The sequence below is a fragment of the Onychostruthus taczanowskii genome, unplaced genomic scaffold (assembly GCF_017590055.1).
Source record: "Onychostruthus taczanowskii isolate IOZ18803 unplaced genomic scaffold, ASM1759005v1 scaffold50, whole genome shotgun sequence".
In the NCBI taxonomy this organism is placed as follows: Eukaryota; Metazoa; Chordata; class Aves; order Passeriformes; family Passeridae; genus Onychostruthus; species Onychostruthus taczanowskii.
In genome coordinates this window covers 2,980,335-3,007,814 of record NW_024502569.1, presented here as the reverse complement: position 1 = coordinate 3,007,814, position 27,480 = coordinate 2,980,335, and the positions used below count along the sequence as shown (strand labels likewise).

The 27,480-nt window shown below is 40.3% G+C and overlaps 1 protein-coding gene and 1 long non-coding RNA gene across 2 annotated transcripts in view; both read left to right on the top strand.

The window, feature by feature from the left end:
• The window catches only part of LOC121342007, a 74,513-nt gene extending 58,645 nt beyond the window's left edge, over nt 1–15,868 (top strand). Inside the window, exon 2 of the long non-coding RNA XR_005953488.1 lies at nt 15,599–15,868. This is a non-coding gene — a long non-coding RNA (uncharacterized LOC121342007). The remainder of the gene's footprint in view (nt 1–15,598) is intronic.
• Nucleotides 15,869–15,891: 23 nt separating this feature from the next.
• Nucleotides 15,892–27,480, top strand: part of MTUS2 (microtubule associated scaffold protein 2) — a 162,669-nt gene continuing 151,080 nt past the window's right edge. The window contains exons 1-2 of the mRNA XM_041416056.1: nt 15,892–18,218; nt 24,096–24,336. Of these exons, the coding sequence (XP_041271990.1) occupies nt 15,927–18,218; nt 24,096–24,336 (2,533 nt within the window). The 5' untranslated portion in view covers nt 15,892–15,926. The remainder of the gene's footprint in view (nt 18,219–24,095; nt 24,337–27,480) is intronic.

Sequence of the window (27,480 nt, the reverse complement as noted above, 5' to 3'; positions counted from 1 at the left end):
AGCACATCAGCTCCCCGCTGTGCAGGGATCTCAGGCCTTCTTATACCTTCCTCTTGCATGTCTGTGCCTGGTTTCTCAGGCACAGAAATCCTTTAATTTATCCACATTCTTGGTGTCAACACACAATGCCTTTGAATACCCAAGATTCAGCTGCATGATCAAATACTATGGTCTCTGTGATCTAATATTCCCTTCATCCTAAAAATCAATTCACAGAATCAAAATCAATAATGCCCTAACATATGTAACTTGTCAGTTCTGAAATCTGTTTCTTGCTTGTCGTTGTTTTTGCGAGCCTTGTGTTTTAGCAGAAAATGTCCTTGCTGAATCATATAACTTCAAAGAACATCCCCAAAATGTAAGTATGTGCAGTAAGACCAAAGTGCAGAAAAATTTTGATTGCATTTCAGTGCAGTTGTATGTCTTTGCTTTCATGTCTATGATAGGAGCACAGACTTCAGATCACATAGCAGAAATTGGATCAGAGACACTATCTGACTCCTTATGCGCTCACACCACTAGATTTTTTGTCTACTCCTGCAACATATGAAACTGGCTGGCATTTTTCAGTTAATAAAGAGGATAGATATCGTAGAGACTTTGTTACCTCTCAGTGATGCTTTGCACTTTCCCCAAGGATAAGATACAAGTATTTTCTGCGTGCTTGTAGTTTGAACAGAACATTAGATGTCAAGACTATGGGAGAGGAAGGAGAGAAGATGAAAGTTGAAACACGATGAGGTATACATGTATTACAGGGAAGTAATTAAGGTCTTGGATAGGTTTTGCATGGATTTAAGATCTGCAGAAGTGTCCCCACAGCTTGTAACGTCCTGCATTAACATTATGGCAATGCCTACTGCTGTTGTACAGTGAAGAGTCTATCACTGTTTGTTTTTCCAAAGACTCTCCTGTCTTAAAAAAATCCTTCTGTAAATTATTTCTTTTAATTCATTAAAAAAAAATATCTACATCTAGGCTGAAATTTACCATGTAGTGTGTCATTCCTGAAAACGTATTTTAGTTATTTAAACTTTATGTGCAAACAAGGGAAGAAAACCTTTCACACGGCTGGTCCTTATTTCTACAATTACCTGGTGTATAGTGACTCAGATGCCAAAGTTCCTACATAAGCAGTCCCTTTTTCAAATGCAGCCTATAGTTAAAGATGCAGCTTTTGAGTGCAAAAAAAACAAAGGGGGACAAAGGTATATGAAAATGGCAGTGTAGCTAATGTTTGTGCACACCCACTTCTGTCAGCAGGCTTTCCAAGATTTTTCAGTGAAATGTCAGCTGCATATATGTTGCTTGCATTGATTGAATTATGGGGAAATATCTCCACAAGAGCTGTTTTATGATGTCTTATCAACTGTATATGTGTTTGTGTAATAGGCCACAAATTCCACCTTCTAATAAGTTGTTGAATATGTATTTGCAGTACAGATTTAAAGTCTCTGCAGATCAGACAACACTACAGAAATTTTGCCAAATGATACTGGCTTGTAGTTTTTGGCAACAGCCTTCCTTCCTTGAAAGAATAAAAACTCCAAAACACTGAGCACAGAGAAGCTGTCTATAAATAGGTCTTCTTAATGCTTGTTTTCAAGCCCAGCAATGGTACATTAGCTGATTGAGTCTTTTGTGGGATGGTTTAATACAATGCCACAACGGTATTAACACACTTTGCCAAATAAAAGAAGACAAACCACACAATTATTAAAAAGGCACTCTTGCAGGTTTTGTATTGTATTTACTGCCATCATTGTCAGTTAACGAGTGGAAACTTTCTCAAAAGTTAATTCACTTTCAGAAGAGTGGAATACCCAAGAGGCGACCTGCTTCTTTACTGTTACTCCTGGCAAGGGGATATTTTCATTCCTCCATTGTGCTTTTGGATATTTATATTCCCTTATTGCCTTGTGTAAGTTACTGTAAGTAAACAATGAGACTGAATGAACAAGCTCCATATATTATCCATTTTGTAGCACAAGGGCAATAGTTTCATGATGTGTATTTTTCAGTACTCTCTTTTAATCACTTTTTAATGATTATAGCAATAGGCTTGGTCCTGCACCATTCAAGGCAGTAAAAATGCCCCCAGTAAAGCTCATGGTGCAGGACTGAGTCACAGCAGGAGAAATGTTCATTTCACTTCAATTTTCCTTTCCTCATTTTCTTTCTATTACCACTAATAGTGTTACTTTAGGAGTATTGTATTTTAGACAGACCAGCTGAACTGCTATTTCTTTTTCAGATCCAGCCTTCTAAGCAATTACATCAAAGCTATTAAAGTGGTTATCTGACATAGTGCATATTAGTCCGATGAAGACAAGCCAGGTGTGACTTAACAGCCTTTATCTCTCCTTTTGTGTAAGCATTCCAAGAAGATCCCTAGCGCTCTGTCTAGGGATCATGCCTACTATCTGTGCTTTGGCAAGAGCCAGACCAGATCTAAGAGATCCCATCCCAAGAAATACTCCCCCACAAAATTGGTATACTATTGGAATTACATCCACAAATCATCATTGACGCATCCATTTCTTAACTGTATAGAAGTATCCTGTAATAGTGAACAAAAACACTTCACTTCAAGGCTGACAATATTAAGGTCTCTTTATAGATCATGGCAAAAATGTGCCAGTATACTAAAACATTTGGTGTCAAGACATCCTGACTTCAAAAGTGGGAGCTTCTGACATTAGATCATCCTTATTCCATCTCCGTACCCTCCTAATGAATGTACGAATCCATTACAAACTTACTGATTCATTACCCCATCACTTTTTCTACATCCAGAATCCTACAAGTGTTTCTTGTACTACCAGAGTTCTTCTCTAGTCAGATGTTTCCAGACATTAATTATTTTTATTTGGAAGCTCTTGAAGAGGCAGCATAGAAGTGTGAACAGTCATCTTTCCTCACGCTGTACAGGAGTGAGAGTTATTTTACTCACAGTGCAAACACTGTGGCATGTCCATAATTTTACTACTCTGAGTCATCCCCTTGACATCTGTAAGATGACTTAAGATAATAAAGTTCAGCAAGTATGGAAGCATTTGCTGGACAGGAGTTTATAGTTCCCATAGTCATTATTTATCCATGTTGCATATATTAGTTTCCTTTATTGCTTTTTCCCAAAGTTTCACACATAAGTTACAGAAGATGATTGGGAGGGAGGTCACATTATCCATTCCTCTTCTTCAAGGCAAGATAATCTAGAATCACATAATTTCTAAGGTTTGTCTAAAATGTTCTTAAAAGCATCTAATAAAATTTCCATGTCTCCTTATGAAATTTAAGTACTATGCTTGATGAACCTTGCTAGCATGCAGAGGTTAATTATGGGATACTACTCTCCTACTACTCATTTATCTTGTGTTTTTCTTGATGACCTGCAATTTCTTACTGAAACATTGACATGCTTAGAGCTGTACATGAGGTGCAGATTTTGCAGTTTCAAGAAAAAGTAATCTTTAGTTTTCCTATTAGTGCAACATTTTTACTTCTGAGGGTTGTATTGTGATCTGCCTAACATTCTAAATAACTTTTATGTATATTAAAATATTCAGAATGAATTTGAAAATACAGTAGTTAGTCCTTATATATTTCCTTCTGTTCTTTGAGAGCACTTAGGTAAATTGTTGTCTGCTGTTTTCCAGTGCTGTCTTCTTTTGTAACAGTTTCCAAACATCTACAATATCTTTCCAGTTAAGGACATAATGAGGGAATATTACTGATTATTTGGTTACTGGTGCACTGTGGATTATGAGGTTGAAGGAAGCCAACAGCAGACATTTCATTTAGAAATTTTTTCTGGGATACTGAAGTAACTAAAAAAAAAAAAAAAAAAAAAAAAAAAAAAAAAAAAAAAAAAAAAAAAAAGTTGCAACTTTGCATCACTGAGACTTCTTTATTTTTGGAAAATGAAAGGCACAGTCCCACAGACTTCCTGAAAGTAGACTATGCTGTCATAAGAAAATCCTGTGTTTGGACTTTGGAAGACCAGTCCTGTAGTTTTAATGGCATCCTTATATAAGTGGAAGGGATAAGGGCAGGTGGGTATTCAGACTGCCCTGCTGCAGCTCAGACCAAAGCCTGGCCATGTCCAGCTATACATTCTTGCAGTATTACTCATTAGTCATCATTACATATTTATTCAGCTTAAGATACACATTTTGCAAGTGGTAGAGTTGGTTGTAGTACAATTTTTTCTCCTTCTTACAGATTGAAATGGTCTGCCTTATGTCTTCAGTTCTTTTTGATTTTCTGCTCATTTTCCTGATAGAAAAGACTTCTGTTTCAGTAACATGTGTAATTACCCTTATAGCATGGAATTTGTTACTCTATTAGAATGTAGGGTTTAATTGAAGGAATATGCTGCTGATTCAGGCAGAATAAAAGAAGTTTTAACATAATTTTGTCTGCTGCTTTTGGCTTGAATAGAGTTATTTTTCTTTACAGCAGCTAATGTGGTACAGTGTTTCGGATTTGTGCTGGGAACAGTGTTCATAATTCAGGGATGTTTTCTTTATTGCTGAGCAGCACTTGCACAGAGTCAAGGCCCTTTGTCTCTCTCACACCATCGTGCCAGCATGTAGCCTAAAACTTTTACTTGCTCCACCAAGGTGAATTTGAGCATCTGAATCTATTCTTGTCTGTATGTCACTGGGAGAACGATTAATTTAACATAATGAAGAAAATAGGCACTATAATTTTCTGGCAGTAATAATTCACTGACAAAAATGTCAGAGATGTCAAACAGAGGGAATTTCTTGTCCTGTTTCTCTGACACTTTTGAGTAAAAAAGGATCTCAGTGTAGCACTCACATACCAGGTTCAGCAGAGAGGGTATTTAGAGTAAAGTATTTTTAGCTTCAGTTTTTTCCCCACAGGAGTTAGCAGAGTCCTGGGACAGCTATCTGTTGATAAGTGCTTTTACAATGAATAGTTTAGTGTTTGGATATATGAAACTTGTGTTTTGAATGATCTTTCTGAGTTTTAGCAAATGCACTCACAGTAACAAAGTAGCACTGATTTACCTGCACAAAGTAGATTCTTGTAGGGGTCACATTCATTTTGTCACCTTACTTTACATCATCTAACCATGGCCACACTATATGAAATGCCTTGGCCAGGAGAGGTAGAGCCAGCCTAAACCTCAATAGATTTAATAATAAATATTGTGGGATGGAGAAGGTATTCTCCTGTTTGCTGAGAACTTGTGCCTGCCAGTTTTACCTGAGCTACTGCAATTCACTGGTAAGTGTTAGGTACCCTGGCTCTGCCACATCCTTGGTGGCTCCTGCATTATTGCTTCTTCTAAGCCAAAACTGGGGCTTTTAACTGCAAAATAGCTTTACACTACAGGTGATTCTTGTCCATTCCCGGAGTGCTGAGCAAATAATGGCTGCTACATTTTCTGGGTACTCTTTTTGGGCAAAATTCACTTTATTGCAGATAAAAATAATAATTTCAGGCTGCACTGTGTCTTGTTCAGAGGCATTTTCAGCAGTGTGTCCTTGCCAAAGGAATTTCTCTCCCTTTGAAGTTGCTGCTGTCAGAACCATGGAAAAAATTGATTAAAAAAAAATGGACTTCTGTCTGACTTCACCTACTCCAAGCCATGCTCACAACTGGACCGATTTTAGGTCAGGATGCTCAGAACTCTTTTGAGCCTCCAAGGATGAAGACAGTATAACCCCTCTGGGTGATCTGTGCCACTGTCATTATAACCTCTGTCATTATAACATTTTTTTCCCTCTTACATTCCTTACATTCCTCTTATGTTCCTTATTGCAGCCTGATTTTCTCTTTGCTTCTTTTTCTTTGGCTGAACACCTAGGAGGTGAGTCTGGCTCTGCCTTCTCTATTATTCCCCTTTCTAGGCAGCTGGGAAGAAGCTATTAGGTCATTCCCATGTTCCGATCTTTCAGGCTAACACAACCCTGACCCCTTGGCCCTATATTCAGGGTTTTTATACCCCAAATCTGTAACCCTCTTGGTAGCCCTTCTGTGGATCCTCTTCAGTCTCAGCAGCTTGAGGCCCCACACTTGGACGCGGTGCTCAGATGCCTCGTGCATGCCAAGCAGAGGGAAGCGTCTCTTCCCTGACCTGCTGGCCACTCTCTGGCTGGAGCAGGCCAGTGCAGGGTTAACCTTTGCTGCTGCAAGGACACACTGCTGACTCATGTTCAGCTTGTCCTCCACCAGCACTCATCCCCCAACCAGCTCCACCAGCAAAGCTGGAAAGTCTAGAGCAGTTCCTTGGGAGACCACATCCTTCTTCCTTCAGTTTGCAGATGCAGTCAAAGTGGAGGGAGAAGGAAGGGAATTTGCAGGTGCTTCCTTTACAGCACCCCTTTATTTTTTCTTTACCTGTTTTGCCTTGAAAGCCCAGCTCTTTGGCACATGCTTCAAAGACTGAACCTCTTCCGAACTTCAGAAGGAGGGAGGGAAAACAAGAATATGTTTGGGGTAAGTGGAGAGTGGGACTACTGCAAATTACTGAAACACTGAACGCAAAACATCCCTTTCTCTTTGGGCTGAGGAGGTGGGGGCTTGCTGTTTTTCTGCTGATTGGTATCTGATAGGTACAGGAGATTCCTGGGGCACAACTTTGGGTGCTAATTAACAGCATTAACAAAATATACATAAACAAAAAGCTATTAAATCCTGTAATTTTATTGTATATAAATTTGATGTTGACAAATACAATAGGGAAAGCAATCCCTAAGTACACAAGCCTTTCTGATTGGAATGCATGGTAATAGAGAGCTGTAGCTGAATCAAATTTCTGTTAATTTATGAAAATGGGGGTGCAATCTTTTGACAGACAATTTGTTCTAAGTGTTTTTGAGCAACATATACAAAATTTTTTAAGTGGAGCAAATGCAATTGTTTACAGAGCGGTGCTGGCTGTGGAGTGCTTGTAGTACACTTTCAGGATCAATCGCAGCAGGCAGATAATGCATTAGTTCCACTTCACCTTTCTGAGTATTAAGATTTTGCATTTTGCCTTCTGTGCTCCTAGGTGGGAACTCCTTTTCTCCCTTGCAAGTTCTCCCTTGCTGAGCCCTTGCCCTCCACAGACACGTGGTGCAGGTGGGCAGCATGGCATCTGAAATTCCAGCTTCTCAGTTGGAGTGGCCTGAGTGGAATAATTGTACATGTTCCTCCTACCTTACTAATAGTTGGAATTACACCTGGAAGCCTACTTCTTGTACTTTACTGGGCCTGACAGCAAAGTAAAAGTGTGAATAAAACCACACTGAGATTTATGCCCTTCAATTGGTTGTAGTAGCTATTGTAACCAGGCTCCTCTAGTCCAGAGCCCAGTCTGGATTTTAACATAGTTTTCATCCTGACACTGCCTTTTAAAACCAATTCACATAGTTTTTTTCTTCCCTTAGGTCTGTAATCATAAGTCATACCTTGTTCTACATTTTGGAAATATAGATCTCCAAATCTCCAATGTTTGATCTGTATTTTGGAAATAAAGTGGCGTTTTGGAAATATAGATCAAATTATGGAAGATGTTTTTTACTGAGGTTTAAGCAAATGAGCAGAGTTTCTGATAATGCTTCACATTTGTTTCAGTTTTTACTGATGGATTGTAGTAATGTTTAGAAATTTTGACTGCAGTAGCATTTCTGAAATTTGACAGCATTACAGAGCTGGTTGTGGTTCAAACTGAAATGTGCAAACCTAGCAATCTAAAATTAGGGTTCTAAATTCATATTTAGGTATTCAGTTGAGAACTGACACATTTACCTGCTGTTGAATTCAGTAGAATTCAAGAAATTATGTGGAAAGACAGTTTACCCTTGGCTACACTTGAAGTTAAACTGAGTTCAGTATCAGCTGTAACTGCTTTATCAGCAGTGGGTAAATTTGCTGGAGTAGACAAAGCTTCTGAGTTTCTGGGGTTTTTGCTCAATAGGAAGCAAATTTATGAACTTTTTTTTCATGTTTGAGTGTTACAACTAAATCTATTTATTTCTGTCTCCCAGATGTTTTTTGGAAGCCAGGAAAGATTTAGCAGTCTTAGCAAAAAAAACAATGATCATTTTGGAAACATTTCACAATCCCCTTTCCATGTCAAGATTTTGTGCTGCACAGAAATAAATTAAGCAGTGTTTTGGGGCCCCACACATCCAGCGTCCAGCTGTTGCAGATTTTATGATGACCTGCAGTTCATGTTTTTGGATAGAGAGGGGCATAGAAAGTTTCTGGCTGGGCTCTGTGAGATGAAGGCACCAGAAAGGATGGGCAGAATCCCTTTGGTGCTCCCTCCCTTCTGAAAGAGAGCAGTAGGAGCTGATGGTGCCTCTCTCACTTTCACGGCAATCTCCTGTTTCCATCAGTGGCACTGTGCCCAGGAGTGCTCAGTGGTGCAGTGGGGCATGTGTGGGGCCCCTGCTGGCATCTGGGCAAAAGAAAGAGTGCAGAGGGCTGTCCCCATGCCTCCTGTTTGGGGCCGACCCCTGGGTGACGTCTCAGCGTGTAACAGATGGGCTGTGCTGTGGCAGCACAGACTTGATTTGATACATAACTTTTCTTCCATTTATTTGCACTTGTTTGGGAGGAATCAGTTGTTGCCTTGACTGTAGTTTTTCTCCGAGAAAACTTCTTTACTGCTTTCCTTCTTGCCATTTTCATTTGCTTTATAGTGCCTTGAGGTGCTAAGTGATAATTTTCTCTCCTTTGGGCTTTTGATTCGAGCTTTTCTTGTGCTGCCTGTGTTTTGCTCATGGCTGTGGCAATAAACATGTACATGGCTTGGGCTGAGGTCTCGCCTTGCTTGATTTACCAGCTCGTACTTCTTAAAAAACCAGGATGCCCTTATCTGATACCATCTTCACAGTGGCTTTCCCTGAGGTTCTCCTGTTAGTTTTTCTTTCAAGTCCTCAAATTGAACAGCATTATGCCCCAGAAAGTATGAGCTGTTCCTATCCCTTTAGCCAGGTGTGCTTATCTGGAATTAAAAATAAAATCAGATATTTTTTCAAAGGTTAGTTGCTGTGATTATCAATCAGCCTCCTGGCTGCCATAGCTAAGACAGAGACTTCTGCCTTTTGGGGCATAACTAATTAATAGGATTGCTTATATCAGAGTATGTTGTCTTATCCAACAGTGGATATTTGAAAACAAGTAGAAATGTAAAAATAAAGAAATCTTGAAAAACAACTATTCAGGCTTATACCTGGTGGAGACTTGATTGATGTTAATAATGAAAATGATTTGTCAGTTTTGATAATGAGAATCTTTAATCCCAAATCTTGTACTCCTTTGAAATAGCAGTCAGCAGGATACTTTTCATATAATGTACTTTGGGAATTCAGCTCTCACAGGTGATAAATGATTAGAGTACCATATTACAAAATGCAGTTTCGACAAAAAAACCCCCACCAAACTCATACATTTACAAGTTTCTTAAGAAAATAAAATGATATACATTATTTGGGAAGGTTTTTGATGAGTTTTCATTGAAGACATATGGATCTCCACAGCAATAAATTACAAAGCTGTACAAAAATTTCTGCCCTTGCATTGCCATTGCCACTGCCATGGCAGGAAAAATTGTGGGTGTGTTCCCTAGCAAGACCATGAAAACGCAGTTTTCTTTAGCCAAGAGCACGTGGTTGTGGTTGTTTCCATCCTTAGTAGGGCCTGTGAGATAAACCACTGCAGTGCTGAAGAGGGGTGTTCAGCAGAGGAGAAGCATTCCCTTTGCTCCATCCACTGTGCTGGTGTCCTCCAGCTGCCATACACAGGCAGCTGAGGATGCATGTAAGTGCTTGTAACGTGGAACATCTCCTTTGGGTTTTTTTTCAGTGTATTCAGAAAGGAAAGTTGCATTTGCAAGCCAGTTACACATCATGACACTGCCAGCTGCTACAGTGATTTCCAGGGCTGGAGTCTCATGCTTATTTTTCAGTCCCGTTGTTTCACATGCTGCCACCTCTCCTCCTTTGGGAAGGTCAGGGGACAACCTTGAGTTAGCACCTTTACCTTTGGCTGTGCTTTCAGGAGTGTTGAATGTGGTGGTGACTTCCAGCAAACTGGAAGTGGTGCTGCTTCCAAGCGATCTCTCAGGTGTGTTGTACAAGGAAATTAATGAAGGCTTGAACCAAAAATCTCTCTGGAAATACGGGGAAGCCAAATAGAAATGGGTCATCATCAGTCTAGTGAAAGCAAGAACCAGGAGTTCTCCACTGGCCTTGTTATCATCCTGTTGCTTAGGAAGATAGTACTGATTTGGGTAGAGGAGGTAATCTTTCTGTGTTACCTGATTTGCCATTTGAAAAGCTTGGCAAGATGAAGTAAATTTGATCTTGAAATAGTATTTGGAACTGAAAATGAACATTGTTGGTTTACAAAATTTTGAAGCTAAATATGGCAAATGTTTGAAGTCTGATTTGTTCATAATAACTTTTATAAAATTTGATATACCAGCATAAGTTGATCAGGTAGACAATTGATTGATTTGATAAACCAGCATAAATTTATTAATGATTTTGATAAAATGAAATGTTTTATTATTGAATAAAAATTAAAGTATAACAGAAAAAATTTCCATGGCCTATGAAACCATAGGTTGTTCTCTCTTCAGTGTTTATAATTATGCTTATAAAGGTATAAAATATGCAATAATGTAAATAATTAAATTATTAAAATTTATTGGCTATAGAGACATTAAACACACTAAAACACTGACATTCTGGAAATGCTATAGAGCCTCACTCTACAAAAGCTTTTAATATCTTCAAATAATTTCAGTTTTACTTTTGAATCAGAACAGCCACTTTCCAGTGTGTAAAAATTTAACATTTGCTCTATCATCTCTTCTCTGCCTATGTTCTAATTGCTTGTCAGGCAGAAAGTTGTCTCTCTGAAGTACTGCCCTCTTCATGACAGACAGCAACAATTCCACAGGATCTGCCAAAGATGAGATTATGCTGTAATTTCCTCAAACAGCTGTGTCTGCTTTGTTATGAATAGAAGCTGTCGGGGACTGTATCCAAATCTTTAGTTCTCGCCCTTCCAAATCACATTACCAGAATTATCGCATGCCTGGGTAAGTACTTTTCTACCACTTTTAATTAATTCCAATTGTACATTACCCACTCCAAAAGGTTTATTGGCTCTTTTATTTAATATCCTGGTATCAACTTTCAGCTTCTGTCACCATCAGAAATAGTTCTTCATGAAGATTTGGGCTTCCCAAGGAGATATTCCCACCTCCTTTCCGTCCAGCACTGTATTTGTTTCATCTGTGGGCTCAGCTCTTGGCAGCCTGCAGGGCTGGCATTGGATGTGGTGGTATCTTGTTTCCCAGAGAAGGCCTCAGTGAAGCTCTGCCTGGTTTGCCAATCCTCCCCAGTGGCATTTCTTGGGACAACTGTGCATTTCAGGAGGCATCTGCTCCATTTTCTCTAGTAACTCTAAAAAACGCATCTGTTTCCCACCTCATACAAATGTATCCCTCGTCTGCTTTCCTCCGTCTCCCTGTATCACTGCACTGGTCAGACAACAGCAGTGTCTCTCTCGTGGGCCAGGATTTCTTCCTGAGGGTCTTTATCTGTGGGTGTTGTAATGCATTCAAGACTCTCATCCTTTGGACGTGCTGCTTGTGCAGAGGGCAGCAGAGCTGGAATTAGTGCTTAGCCCTTGTCCAGGATGCTCCAGGAGTTTAAAAACTTGGATTATGATGGCCTCTGAGGGAAATGGCTGGAGATTTCTCGCTTTGTGCTTTGAACTGGGTGGTGATCAAGCAGCTGTAGCTGCCTTCTGTGAGGACAAACACCCCATCAGGCCTCCTGACTCCGCTCTGAGTCGTTGCCAAGTGGGCTGGTGCACAGGTTCTCCCCATGTATCATTGAATCATAGAGTGGTTTGGGTTGAATGAGGCCTTAAAGTTTTTCTAGTTCCAACACCCTGCCATGGACAAGAACCCTTTCCACTGATCAGGTTGTTTGAAGCCCTGTCCAACCTGGCCTTGCACACTTCCAAGGATGAAACAACCACAAATTCTCTGGGCAACCTATTCCAATGGCCCCCCAGTCTCACAGTAAAGAATTTTTTCCTAATATCTGTTCTAAATCTCTATTCTTTTAATTTAAAACCATTTATCTTTGTCCTGTGAATATCTGCTCATGTAAAAAGTAATTTTCCCTCCTTTTTATAAGCTCCCTCTAAGTACTAAAAGGCTGCAAGGTGGTCTACCTGGAACCCTCTCTTCTCCAGGTAAAAAGCCTGCCTGTGTATCCTACTTCTTGGGCAGCATGACCCACTACCCCATGGGGTTGAGAGCTTTTGCCTTGCAGCTGACAGGGGATGCCTGACCTTTCACAGGCTACTGGCTCTACCCCAGAAATTTACAAACTCATTGTTTTCTGTTGTTTGCAGTTTTTATGTTTTGTTTTGTTTTGTTTTGTATTATGGTAATAGCAAGAGGCATCAGTTCAGTAGCAGATGGTTAATAAAGTGTTCAGGTGCTTCTCATACATATTGTACTGAAAGAGCAGTCAGTCTAAGCCATGCACAGTGTTACCAGAACACCGAGATGTTTTTGGTGTATCTTGCTGTAAATATTCTCAGTTTAGACTCTCAGTACTGGGATGGGTAAGCAGCTGTAACAGCCTGCATTAGGAAATGTTTATAGAGGAAGCAAAATTCTCAAGGTGTTTCAGGTTTTATTTCTTTATTTCCATGTTTGTTTGTACATGTGCTTTGATAATTCCTTTGCGTATCTCATAATTATTGCTGTTGTATTTTTGTGGCAAATTGAAAACAGAACAACCAAGATTGTGGAATTCTTCACAATTTTTTAATTTTCAATTCCTATTGGGGATAACAATATTTCTACACTGCTTGTTTAACCAAGAAAAGCACTGCTGTTACTATTCAGAAGTGGGCTGCTGCTTTCTTTTTCCAGCCAGTTTTATTTTACAAACTTGAGCTCTGCTGATGAAGTCCCTGCTGGATGTCCTGGGGCAAAAATCATCCAGCTTGGCTTCTCCTTCCTACTGATGTCTCCAGAGGTTAGGGTGAGACCTATTGGCCAAATGTAACTTGGAGTGTAGTAGAGGAACTGCAATATCAGATGGGAAGAAACTCTTGTATGCTTCTTTCCTAGATCATCATTAAATGGGCTCAGGTTTAAAATAGAGTCTCATAAGAGATACACATCTTAGAAGGAACCTGATACAGCTGGAGTTAAACAGAAGTATTTAATTGTGTTTCTGGCTCCTTGAACTTTTCTTCTCCCTGTGGGATTCATAGCTAAACATAGTCTGGTGAATATAATTTTGTTCCACTGTCTAGCATGTTCACATCGCTTTGTAAAAGGTTTTTTTTTTTTTTTTTTTTGTTTTTTTTTTTGGGGTTTTTTTTTTTTTTTGTTTTGTTTGTTTTTTGTTTTTGTTTTTTTTTTTTTTCCACAAATACATTTATAGATCCTGCTATGACTTCATTTTCTACTCTCAGTGGTTCAGAGGGGATATTTTTACATTATACAGTATCAAGAAAATTTTATCCATATAAATCCTTACATATACCAAGTTCAGTCTTGAAGATTGCCGACATATTTCTTGTCCAGAGTTCCTAGTGATATGCTGCTAAGTGATGTGGTGTTGTCTTTGCTGGGCTTGAGACTCCTCATACTCCCTTCTCTTGTTCTGAGGAGGGCATCTGAAGTTAGGAGGCTCATGTCCCTCTCATCTCAGAGCATTCCTGCACAGCAGGGAGTGACTTCAGATGTGTGTATGTCAGCCAACATCAGTCAAGAGAGGTGAGTAATAAAAAATAGAGGAAGAGCCAGCAGAACCCAGACACAGCTGAGTCTTTTCATCTCACTGACTCCAAAGAGCGTAGTGAAGTTGAGTCTGGACAATGCCATTTAAAATAAATTATCTTGCAGAAAACCCAAGCCAAAGCTTCTTAAATAGCAGCTATTTACAGAAGAATGATCAAATCTAAGGTCCCAAATGTAACACAAAACCATGTATCTTACTTCCAAATGGGCTTGTCGCAATATGTAAATGTTCAACACATTGACTGAACCAAGGTCCAAAGTTTGTATTCCCTAATAGGAAAATACATTATATTTTAATATTAATTTAGTAGGAGTTCTGTATCTTCTATAGCAGAATGGAACCTTGCATTATTTACAGGCGGTGTAGTTATTGTAATGGTAGTCATAAAACACGTTACAAAGTCAAGCAGGCAATATTCTGCAAAAAAAGAAAATATATTTGGGTAACTGTATGGGTGTTAATTGTAAGAATGTAGTGGATTCTACAAGTCTTTGACATCCCTAATCTGTGGCTGGATGTCACAAGGAGAGATGAAATTGGAACGTTGGGTGCATGGAGTCCATCGCTGTCAGCTTTAAGGGGCTAGATTCAGCTGTCAGTGTCCTGAGGTTGAGCAGAGCCCTGTGTTAGAGGGGGGCCAGGTCTTTCTTGACCTTCATGTTAATAAATTTGCACTAGCAACATTGAGCCAAAGTGCTTGGTCTGGCCTCTGAAGCACACCAGCACATCCTCTCTGCACAATGTGTGTGAAGATGCTTTCAGTGAACGCAGGGACCCAGACTGGCACCCAAATACTGCAGACAGAGCACTGGACTTATTCTGCACTTCTAATTAGTGCCCCTGTGAGCCCCTGGCTAGAAACCCAGCACAGCTGGGAGTGTCACAAATGTTTTGAATTCCAGCTTCTGGGAAATGTGGAGCATGTTCCAGTTTCCAGTGTCCATGTTTCTTTGTGATGAAGGGTATGAACACACAGGGTACAAGAAATATCTCAGAGAGTGAATTTGGGCATGGTATAGGCAGAAATTTCATCTTCATCTTGTTGGAGGTGATAGAGGACAAAATCTGGGCTCCCGAAGCCAAACGTGTGATGGAGCCAAAAAGAGATGCACTGTATTGGGAATAGTGTATAATCCTCTATATTTAAAAATGCACACATTCATCTGTCTCAGAAAAAATACAATTTTCCTTTGCAGGCCTCCAGCCACAGCTTTTGCTTTCTTGGAATCTATAAATACGGCTAAGAAATGTCAAAGGGGATGGGGTGTCAGCACAAGAACAGCAGTTATTCCTAAAAGCCATAAACAACTTCTGTGGACCTGGAATTTTATTATTGATGACTAATCTATACAGTGATGCTTTAAATGCTTCAGCAGCCACTCTTGGTGTAATAATTGTTGAAGCAATATGCAAATGTTTAGATCCTCAAGACTGGATCCCCCCCTCACCTGGCTATTTTTGTTTATTTCCAGTTGTAAACCTATGTGTCTTAAAAACACATAGGTTTACAACTGGAAATAAACAACTACTTCTCTAACCAGGACAGTTTTTGCTATGTAACTTCTTGAGTCAGAGATTTGTGCTACACTAAGAACTTTTGCTGGGAGCAAAGCTGTAATTGAAACAACATTTAAAGTGTTTGAAAACACTCTTTCCTGGGGTTATACCTGAGAGTGCTGTTGGTTTTAAGTTTGATTTAGTTAGCATGATTCCTGACACCAGTGTAATGTTGTCTGTTTGGGGTTTTGTTTTATTTCTGTTTGAATTTTTTTTCCCCTTAGGTTGGCTGGATTAACTGGCTCTCATTCAGAGGGAACTTGGCAGATCTATTCTGCTTTTGCTGAACCTCTCTACAGCACATCATAAAGATTTCCTTGGTCCAGAAGCTGCAGAAAAGACAACTGAGCAGCAGAAAAATGTGACTCTGAGAAGAGACTTCAAGACTTCTGATGATGAATTTTCTACTGATCAGTTCTCATTTAAATGTATAACTGAAGCATGCATAAAAGTTAACCTGATAGGGAAAAAAAACCTTCTCATTAATTAGAACTGACCAAAAAAAAAAAAAAAAAAAAAAAAAGGCAGCAAGCAGTCACCTGAAGCTTCAAGATGAGTGCTCCACTAATTCCAAACAAGTCATGTTATTCCCAGCTTCATGACAACCGCAGTGAAATACGAAACAACAATGAAAGTATAGTGAATGTTGGGGATACCAATGCCAACCAAATTGTAACAAAAGTTAGAACCACTGAAGGGGATGTTAAGAAACATGATTTGACAGATGAGAGTGGGAATATATACTCTGGAGGAACAGAGAAAGCGACTCATCTGCCTACAGAGCAGAATAAACTTCTGACCTTCAAAGACTCTCGAACCTGTCACACCAGTGCACAGGAAAGTAAGCTGCTCTCCACCACAAGCAGGGAAATGGGGAAAGATTGCAGGACCAGCGAAGCTAAGGATATATCAAGGCATATCAGGATTAGCCGAGGACAAAGTCTGTCCAATTTAAAAAGTAGCACAAATGATGCCAACCTGGAGGTTGTCTCCAAAGGTAATATTGACTTCACACAGAACTTTCCTAAGGGAAAAACGTCCAGGACTGTGGAGGTGGAGAGAATAAAAAGGCTTTCTTTGGGAAGACCAAGTAAATTTTCTTCTCAGCCTGAAACATTTGCAAAAGACGGCGTTGGTCGCGTGTCGTGCAAACGTCTGCTTTCTGCATCGTTGGACTCCATCGACAGGTCTCACCACTTGGTAGGAAGTACAGAGAAATCCCAGAAAACATCCACGGATCATTTTCTTGGGATGGTGTTTTGTCCACTTGACAATACCTCAGAGGAAAGGACTGTATTTTATTCCACACCATCTACCTCAGGGAACAAGAAAACAAGTAAACCAGAAAATGTACCAAATGTTAGCATTGAAAGCACACTGCATGCTTCTCATTCTCAACATTCAGCTGTTAAGCTCAATGAGGTTGCTAGTAAATCAGAAGCACAATTAGGTCAGGGTGATAAAAGTAAAAAACTGGAGCTTAGGACTGCACCATCTCTACAATATAAAAATACGTGTCCACAAAAGATAGAGAGAATTATGCTGGTAGAGTTCCTGGGGTGTCCAAGAGCTGAAAATACAGCAGTGCAGGAACAGAAAAGCTCTGGGTCTGACATGTCAAAATTTCAAGTATCCCCTTTTCACAACACCTGTAATAGAGTAGAGGATCCATTGTCAAGCCAGGTAGTAACTCATCCTGATGAAAAATTGCAAAATGATAACATTGCAATCAGTAGGGAAGGAAGAGGAAGCAATGACAGTGACAGCAGGGCAGCCAGCCAGGCTGGTGAGGAATGTTTTACTGATGAGGAAATGGAAACAATATTTCCACTCACCTGCAATAGTAAATCCAGCATCAAAGTGACACCAAGAAAAAACAAAAATTTGCATGGAGTTGACACAGGTTGTGCTGAAACAGTTGGTGAACAGATATCTTCTATACATGATATTAATCCACCTGACAGCAAACCCTTGGAAGTTAATGAGAATAAACTGATGATAGTCAAAGAAAGCACTGAGGATGCTGTTGTGCCTGCGTCTGATCCCTCAGATCATCACAGAGCACGCAGTGCAGAGACAGTGTCAAACCAACAACCTGACAGTCACAGCAGTAATGTGGAAACCTCAAATGTTTCCGTTTCAAGTAAAGAAACAGCTAATGTAGAGAAACATCCTCTAGAGGAAGCACCAGAGAGTGGTAACATTCCAGCAAAGGCTGATGTCTTTTTATGTGTCCCAACTCCTGTGCGCCCACTGGCAACGCCGGATGTTAATGGTCAGCCCATACTATCAAACAGTAATTTGAAGGACCTTTATGCACTTCATGATGGCAAATTGTCACCCTCCTCAGTCCTACCTCCCACTGACAGCACACAGTTGTTAAACTTATCCCCTAAAGTGCCTATCAAGACTGCTTGCAGCAGTGCCATCCCAAAACCTATCCTGGTCCACCCCAAGGGCTCCCTCACAGATAAGGCTGGTGTGGACAGTGACTGCAGTGAAAAGCTGGAAGAAGGCGTTGAGATAAAACCTGCCATCCCCCGGCCTAAGCCTGTGAGACCTAAAATCATCACGTACATTAGGAGAAACCCTCGTTCCATAGAGCAGCTGGACCCTTTGTTCGCGCCGGCAGGGCTGCCCTTCGATGGCCCCACATGCAGCGTGCCCGTCCCCGCGGAGCAGAAGGCGTCCAACGGAGGGGAGGCGAAGCCCGCCAGCGTCCTGTATGACAAATTTAAACCTGACCTCCAGAAGCCAAGGCTCTTTGGTTCTGGACTAGTAGTGTCAGGAATTAGGCCCCCAGTTCATCACTTGGGTCCAATGGGCGAGAAGTTTCTGCAGGAGGTAAGTTTCTGCATCTTAGACAGCTGCTTTTTTGTGCCAGGTGGTGATTATTTGCTTGTTTGCTGCTGCCAGAAGTTAGTTCTCAAACCTCAAATAAGAAATAAATCCTAAAACAATGTGTGACCATTAGGAATAAACTTACCTAACTGTTTCTAGCACTGACCCTGTTGTGATATCTTAGCCGTTACTGGAAGTTGTTACTGCATTCTTCCAGTATTTTCCAGCAAATTGATCACCTGCTAGTATTATAAATAGGGATATTTAGAAAGAAAAAGACATGCTGAATTGAATAAATAATCTTTTTGGTTTTGCATCCTGAAGAATAGCTTTGGGAAATGATTGTAATTTGCCCAAGACTCTTCCTTCCTAATGGGAAAGTTGGCAGGATTTTGTAGACAGAACACTAGAGGTCTAAACTAATTCCATTCTGTTTAGCTGTATGGAAACCCAGGGACTATCAGAGCTCTTTTTGGATTATACATATAATACAAAAGAAGATTTACTTTTGACTAATTTTAATGCTGTTTATTACACTGACCTGCACCTCAAAAAAGATTTTTTCTTTTCCCTGGAAACCATCCTAAGCAGCCAAAATGTGATGGAAGTCCCTCTAGACGCCTCTGGCTCCAGATATCTCACTGTGTTTCTGCCTTGCTAAACTGGGCAGGAGCCTTGAGTTCCCAAAATTCCCCCTGGGAGGTGAGTACAGTGGAGGAAGGATGAGCTTGCTTGGTAGGTGGAGGAAGGACAGGACAGAGCAAGCCGTGTCTGTCATTTCCTCGTGTATCCACTGCTTGGGACCTGAGGTAGTTCAACAACCAAGCTTTTCATACAAACACTGAAGATAACACAATTTTTTTATTTGAAGGAGTCTTTAAAAAAAGGATATGGTTTTTTGTTCCGTGTCTTGTGGTGTTATTAAGGCTATTTTACTCCCTACCTCATTCTACATACAGTATAGATCCAAGGAACAGCATTGAAATAAAAAATTTAGTGACTCAGTCAAAACCTGGCAAATACCCAAAATAAGATACTGTGTGTGAGTGTAGATTGACCCTTATGGCATATTAACTAGAAACCTACTGAAGTGAGCAAAGATTATAGTTATTTCTTATCACAAGCACAGAAAGAACAGTACTTGCTGTCCTTTTTCTTTTAACTTCAGTTTTCAGCTCTGTCCCTTGTATTTCATGTCCAGGGAATGATTTACTAAAATCTTTGGGAGATTGTCTATTCCAGCCATCATTAGTATATTTTCACAATTGCCTTGTAAGCTGAGGGGAAATTACTAGGTTACTGCTGTTGAGTGCATGGCAATGGAATGAAAGCCAAAACGACCCAGACTGTGCACTGGCTGTTTGACTGTTTCTAGGGTGGCATGACCCTCTGAAGGCCACAGGTGTCTGTGAGAGCTGGGGTTCAGATAATCAGGCAGGATCAGCAGACACATCTGTGAACAAAGGACAGATTTCTGAGCACTGCTGAGGACTGGTTTTAGCATGAGAAGGATTCGGGTTGTGGCAAGCCTGCAGTGTGATTTTCTCTAGACTAGGGTTAGAAGTAGGACAATTAGGAGCTGGAGAGGATCTTCCCTTGTTCCTCCAAGAAATATGATTTTTGGTGGGTATTTCAGCGAGGGAATATCTGAACCCAAGCAAACTGCTTCTTCAGAGAAGCTGGACTAACTGGAGAAGACTCTGAGAAGAAAAAGTCGAACTATGGTTTGTGCTACGAGTTTGTGTTAGGCCAGGATTCAGGAGCTGATGGCAGAAGATGGAATCTGCTTTCTTGGACTGCCACGTTAAAAGCAATAACCTGGCTGTCCTGCCAGCTCGAGGAACACAACCTGATTTGGCTCAGTATGCATCAAGAGAAAGGAAAATTATCAATCCATGAAGGTGAACAGATGCTTAAAAGAGCAGCTGTGCACAGTGTGGGTTAGTAGCAGATGAGTGACGTGTAATCCAAAAGAAACCAATTAGGATACACTTAAATAGATCCAAATCACTGAGCTGAAGGGAGAATGTGGAAGACTCAGTGGTTTTGGAGACAAGGAGACTCTGGCATGATGGCCACTGTCTTTGTTGGAAAAAAAATTCCAGATTGACCTATATCACACATCCAGTATTGTCTTTGGAGAGCTTTGATTAGCACTTTGGTAGCTCTTTATATAGCTATGATAGTGTTAATAGTTGCAATCTCTAGGCATCATTCAGCTAAGTGGTAGGAACAATTAAATATCCCTCTGGGTCCCAGGCGTAGAAGAAATAGGAAGGTGCTGTATTGGCAGGAGACTCAAAGAAAAGGCCTGGACAACTCTACGAGAAAGACTCAAGGGCTGCCTTTGTGCAGTGAGAAGCTTGCAGGGCTTCTTGAGCTGCCTGTGCCAAAGCCCACTCCAGGCAGCTCAGACAAAATCCCAGCTCCAGCATGAAGGCAGTCCAGCGGCGCTGAGGGGTTGGGTCCACAGTGGAATTGAGTTTCACTGAATGGGCAGAAGAATGGGCAAAAGAAAAGAAAACCTCTCAAGGTGAAATGAAAAATGCTTAAGAAAACCAGTCCTTTTCTAGTGAAAGTCACTGTTGTCCGCATCCTTGATCACAACGTGGGCTCCTCATCTCATTGTGGACCTCACCCTCTTCTAGTCAGCACCAGTGAGTGTTTGTGGGCTCTTTGTTCTCCCAGTAGCCTCTGTGGGAAGTTACAGGGCAAATCAAGTTACAGGGACCCAAAGACTGTAGCTGTCCTAGTGAACTGAACAGTGGAATGACATGGCCTCCAAGGCTCAGGGCAGGTTAATTGCTGGACTGGGAGCATGCTTCCCAGCTCAGGATCCAGCCCTGCCAGAGCGTGCTCACCCAGAGGCTGCTGCCAAGGGCCACCATGGATCAGCCTGGTCTACAGACGGAGAGTTTACTCGTACAGGTACAGGCTGTGCACTGTCAGAGAGTGGTCACTGGCCACTTTATTCACTGTTTTATGGCTGCTGCCAAGAGCCCTGACTTGGTGAGGGTCTGCGAGGAGGTCTGCTGATCACCAGCTCTCCTGCCTGCCTCACCAAGACTGTGACAGCCCCATTCATCTACACCATTCATTCTGAGTCTCTGCCTCAGCAGAGACATCATTGTGGTCCAGAGAAGATGGACTGAAGTCTGTTGAAACAAAAAGCCTGCTGAGGTAAAAAGGACTCGGAGGAGTTGTTTTATATATAGTCAAACCAAAAGTTTCTCCCCTTGATCCTGTTATTTGAACTGATGTTGCAAACTCTTTTCCCAAAGAGTTGCCTGAAGCAGGCACTTCACAAGCAAATTCTTCCTCGAGGCGTTAATGTTTGATGACGTTTTAAACAAAGTAACGTGAAGGAAAGTTGGACATCCGTACCTGCTGGCCATGCTGCCAGCTCTGCTCAGGAATACCCAGCCTGTGGAAATTCCTGTATGCTCAAAGTATTTGTAGCAGACTTTTCTGGCTCATTTTAACAAATCCATTAATGGGTGTGTAGATAATGAGCAGACAGCCCCACAGAAGAGAACTCTGGGCTGGCCTTCTTGGTGGAGAGGCTGCAACAGATCATTTCCCTAGAAGTCCCTCATATAAAAATCCAGTACAGGGTGCTAACAGGGGTCATATAATCCACATCTTTCTGAAGAGCTTTAAAATGGCAATGATTTTATACAATTCTGTTGAGACCAGTTGAATTTTGCACTTCATGAATTCATAGTTAAATAGAAAGGAAAAAATAGTGTATCTTCATAGCAAGTTCATGTCCTCCAAAACTGGGGTCTTCAAAAAATAGCATTTAATTATTGAGAGATATTTGGGCAAAATCAGTTGGACTTGATTATCTTAAGGGTCTTTTCCAATCTAAATTATTCTGTTCTAAGTCCTTCTCCTTGAGAAGGGCTCTTTCCTTGAGAAGAGGTTTTATGCTTGTGATTGATTGCATTTGTGTCCATGTTTGTTGCCCTTCTCTGTTACTCTTAGCATACTGTCAAGAAAGAAAAAGAAATGGGGTGAGAGAAGATTTGAATAAACTGGCCCAGTTTATCATAAAATGCTTATTTTCTGTGTTTAATGATTTTCTCTTTTTCTTATACTGAAATACTTGGCATTGGTGCTGAACTTTTATTTAAGTATGAAATGATAGTATGCATAGTGTAATCTGATAGAAATAAATTTATCAGGGAGAGAGAAGATAACTGAGGCTTATCCAGAAAAACAATCTCATATCTAGAAGCTGGAAGTAAGAAGCCAGACATCTGCAGTCCAAGTCTGCAGAATCATTCATATTATACAGCAAAAAACTGCATCCTAACTTTAAATAGGTCATAGGAGTATAATAAAAAAGAAAAGAGAAAGATCTAATGGCAGGAAATAGGACTGCAAATAGAGGGAAAAATATAGGGCAAAACTATAAAGCTCAGTGTTTGTTGCATCTGTCCTCCTAGTTCCTGTGCAAAGACCTCAAATATTCTTCTATATTTCATAGTTTAAGGCCAATCTTGTCTCTTAGCATATTAAAGATTTGCTAAACTAGGATTAAAGCTCTTGAAGGAGCTAGGATCAAAGCTTTTATAGCCAATGTTGAAGTGCATATTCTAATGCTTATAATTGCTAAATAGAAATTGATTTGGCATATTATATGCATCATAACTTACAGCAGAGTTAATTAATTGGCAGTTACATTTCTTCCTAGGTAGCCCGTGGCACTTTTTGATTAATTTTTAAACAAATTTAGTTTCCTATTGCCTATGTTTTTTTTTTTTCTTTTTTTCTGTGGCCTAAATGGGATGACTGAAAAAATATTCATAAGTCCTTTCTACATTATGATGATATTGCATTTTATAAGAAAACGGTGAAGAAGTTGGACTCTACTCAGAAGAGCAAACAATTCTTTGCAAATGTGAGAAATGAAAACTCTGCACTCTTGTCCTGAGTCACGAAGCAGCACAGAAAAGTGGGAGTCAGAGTCCATCTTGAATGCACAAAGACACAAGGGCTGAATCACGGAACCAGATCATTCCTCGAGTGCAAGTTCAGTGTTCTGAGCCAGCTATGAGCTGGAAATATTTCCAGCTTGGGACTTACACTGCTGTTCTTACAGTAAATGTCCATTAAAATACTGAGAGATTTGATGCTGATTTTAACAAAGCAGTATCTATTTGTGATAAATAGCAAAGGTTTCACATTTGCAAACCTGATAGTTTTTTCCTCCAATTCTCATGGACATATGGGTTTTGTAGCTCTGATTTGGAATATTCAACAGGCCTCTGAAAGCATAAATTAGAGAAATGTGCTCACATCCACAACCAGGTCTCTTTCCAGGAATTAGAGGGGCACAGATTATAATGAACATTTTGCAGTGAGAACATACTGGGGGTTCTTTTTTTTTTTTTTGTCACAGAAATTATTTGGCAGTACAATTTCTCTGATAAAATATACCTAAAACACCACCAGCTTTATTTTTAGCTAAGTCAAAACCAATTTCTCCCAGAACTGGGCAATATTATTTTAAATAACTTCTAATAAAAATTCCATTTACACAGTCTCTTAGTATATCCACCTCTGTAAATAATATAACCTTTCGTGGCTTAACAGTTCCCTCATTTTCATTAATTGAAGGTCTTCCATGTGTCCATTTTCTTTTGGGGAAGGCATCAATTCTTTATTTAGGTGTAGTTGCACATTGAGGGTGTAATATGCATGTTTTTGAAGAGTAATTCACGTAGTAAGACCATAAATTTATGAAAGTTTGCAGTGCTCTGAGGACCAGATTCACAAGGAGGGAAATTTAGCCTTTACAAGCAATTTGGAGCTCCACATTGTCTGGGTTTATTGATTTATTGTGTAATATCTGTGTTAATGATTTTTCTGCAGGTTGGGGAAAGGCCTGCAAAAGATGAATTTTGCCCTCCACCATACACCCACTATGAGGTGCCACCAAGCTTTTATCGATCTGCCATGATTCTGAAGCCACAGCTAGGGCTGGGTGCAGTGTCCAGGTTGCCATCTGCCAAGAGCAGGATTCTCATTGCGAGTCAAAGATCCTCAGGGAGTTGTCTCCATCAGCAAGGAGAAATAACAAGTGCTCCCAGCCTCTACCATCCTGATGCTTCAGGTAAAGTATGAACTTTCTTTCCTTTCCCTTTACTGTTGTCACCAATTAGATACCTTTTTTTGGAGACAGAAAAATCACAAAATTAGCAACATTTTGTCTGATCCTACAAAGCTCCAACAGCACCCTTTGAGGTGTGTCTTTTTATCCTGCAGCAAGGCTGATTAGGGAGTCTGGGACTTGTGCAAAGGTTTTTTCGCAGGTCATTGCCAAAGAAAGATAATAGTTGTCAATAATAATTCTCATTTTTCACCTTTCTTCCTCTGCCTTGTAAATGCCTGAAAAATCTTTGGTTTTGTTCTGGGGAAGATAATGGGACATTTTCTTCCATCATGAAGACCTCACCATTCAGTCTGGATTTGACATTCCCCACCACGTTGTGCTCTGAAAACCTGGGCAGTGTTCAAGTGTGCCAGCAGAGATCTTGATTCTCTGAAGGCCTGGTGTACACCTCTTTGAAGACAACACTTCCAATAATTTCTTCTTCCTAGCTACTATCCAGCTCAGCATGACCCAGGGCAGAATTACAGGGGAGGGAAAAGCACAGGAAGAGCGGGAAGGAGAAGTGTACGATGTCACAAGAAAGAGAGAGTAATTACTTCTACAGGACATTCCTTAATAGCCTGGAAAAATGTGGAAGTTTAAGAAATGCACAGGAGCAAGTTCAGAGACAATTGAAAATCAGTCATTGTCAGAGTGAAGTACAGCAGCTGTTTAACAGCCTAGAATACTGCAGAGATTTTTAAAACTAGTCATAAGGGCTAAAGTTAATTTATGACTTAAGGTCATATGATCTCTTCTGTTGCCCTAGGATGGGATTCCTTCTGATGTATCCTTATTTAACCTGTTCACGAAAAACTACTTATAAAAACCTTTGATATGAGATCTTGGAGCCTCTGAAAGCAGCTCTGCTCCTATGCATTACCTATTTTCAAGTTAAAAGTGTTCCCTAGTGTTTTGCCTAAGCCCCTTTGTTGCAGTTTGCTTCCTCTTTCATCTGGAGTAGTTGTGGGGTCTTTTCCTCTTTGCAGGTATTTGAAAACTATTACCATCTCTCCACAGAGTCTATTTGTCCATACTAAGAAGCAGGAGAAATTTAGAAAAAAATTAGAATGGAAATGCACCAGAGCATCTTGACTTTACCCTGAGAGGACAGTCTCAGTCAGTAATACAGGTTGACAGGATTTGGGGCTTATCAGAAAATCAAGGTTCTCTGTAATACACTGCCTCTTGCCAGTATCCTTTACTATCTGACCCTGCATGTGGAGTGTATCTGATGCCATTAGCAGAAGCTGACCAAACTCAGCTGTATGTGACTTCTGAGACACCCCAGGATTGCAGGCTAGGTTGTAAATACCATTTCAGCCCTGTGACTTGAGTTCAGTCAGCAATGAACATGGGAATACAGGTGCAGAGAGTAACTGGATCATCATTTCCATTTAAATGAAACTGCAAGAGTCTGTGAGTTCAGGATATGAGTAGGGTAAGCCCTTGTGTTATAGGAACCAGTTTGGGAGATTGATAAGAGAGAAAATGCAAACAGAACCCATTACCAAATAAACGTTTTTTTCTGATCCTCAAAAATGAGCACTGCCTTCATTTTTATTCATCCATCACCCATCCATTATCCACATTATCCTGCATCATTGATGCTAGCAGACTTTTCCTTAGCCACTTTTAATCCATACAGCAGCTTGTCTTGCATGTATTCATTTACCATCTTCTATGTTATGTGACATTTTAAAATCTGAACAGGATCAGCTTATCAGTCCCATTTTTTGTCTGTAGTACTGCCTTTAAAAAAAGCCAGTACATGAGAAGTGCATGTAAGTAAATTGCATGAGCTGTCACTGTGATTCTATTCCACCAAAGTTGTACTTCTTAACATTCTCATATTTCTCAAAAGCATTTTTGGTAATTTTTTAAATTTTAAAAAATATTTATTTTTTTATCACTGATAATTTTTTGGATCTTGTCTGCTTTGGAGGTCAAATTCAATTCATAGCTCTCCATAATTTCCTTCCTACAACTGTTATTTTTCTTGTTTCTCTCTAGTCTATTGATACCTTGCCATTTCAGAAAGGGTATAAAAGACCTGGTAGTCCAATAATCTGTCTGTCATCTCTTTCAGGACCCCAAAGTGTGTCTCATCTGGTCTTTGGGCTCTGACTATTTTATGGATTTTAAATTACACAAGACTTGTTCTGGAGAGGTTGCTAATGTCTCCAGTTTTTCACTGTCCACCCAAGGACACATTGTTTTCACTTCTGCCATCTCACCTTCCATTTTCCTTGCAAGATGAAGAATGTGTTTAATTTTTCTGCAATACCTTATTCTGTTGCAAAGTAATTTTCACTGCTCTTCTTTGGTTCAATGCCTCTTCCTACTTATCTTTTGTGTACTTCTGAAATCTTATGTTGGTTTCTTTACATTCATTTATTTTTGGTATTTTATTTCCCAATTATTGATTCAAGATTTTGTTATAATCACCTTCTCCTTGACTAACGCCTTTTTCCTTGCATGTCTCAAATGACTTAATCCTTCTCTCAGGAATGTATAACTTCATAGGCCAGCTAACCAGACTTTTGGTTTTTAATATTTCCTCTTAAAAAGAATAATGTATTGCTTATCAAAGAGGCTGATGTGACAGAAGATAGCACAAGAGAGGTATAGGAGTGCAGAGGCCTCAGAGAACTGGTTCCTGTGCCTGTATCCACAGCAGAGCACACATGCAGGCCAGAGATGGGTTGCTGGTTGCCATGGAGGGGATGGATAGGACAGCATCCCCTGGCATGCCAGAGCTGTTGGAGTGGTAATTAGAGGAGCTCATAATAGGACCAGACACCTTTAACCATCTGTGTTAAGGTACCCAACACCCTTTTCAACCACTTTCCCTTAATTTGGCTGTTAGCTGTAATATTATTTGCAGTGTATTTGATCTGCATCATTGGTTCTGCTGCACTATTTGAAACACAGGATTAAACACAGCTTTGATAGAGTCATATTTGCAAGCATGAGTAAATAACATGCATGAACACATGGGCAGCATCTGGGATGCAGAGCCAGTAAGACTTGCTCACGGGTGTTGTGGGGTGTGAGAGCTTGGGCAACTTCAGCAAAAGCAGCTAGGGACTAAGGGGTAATTTT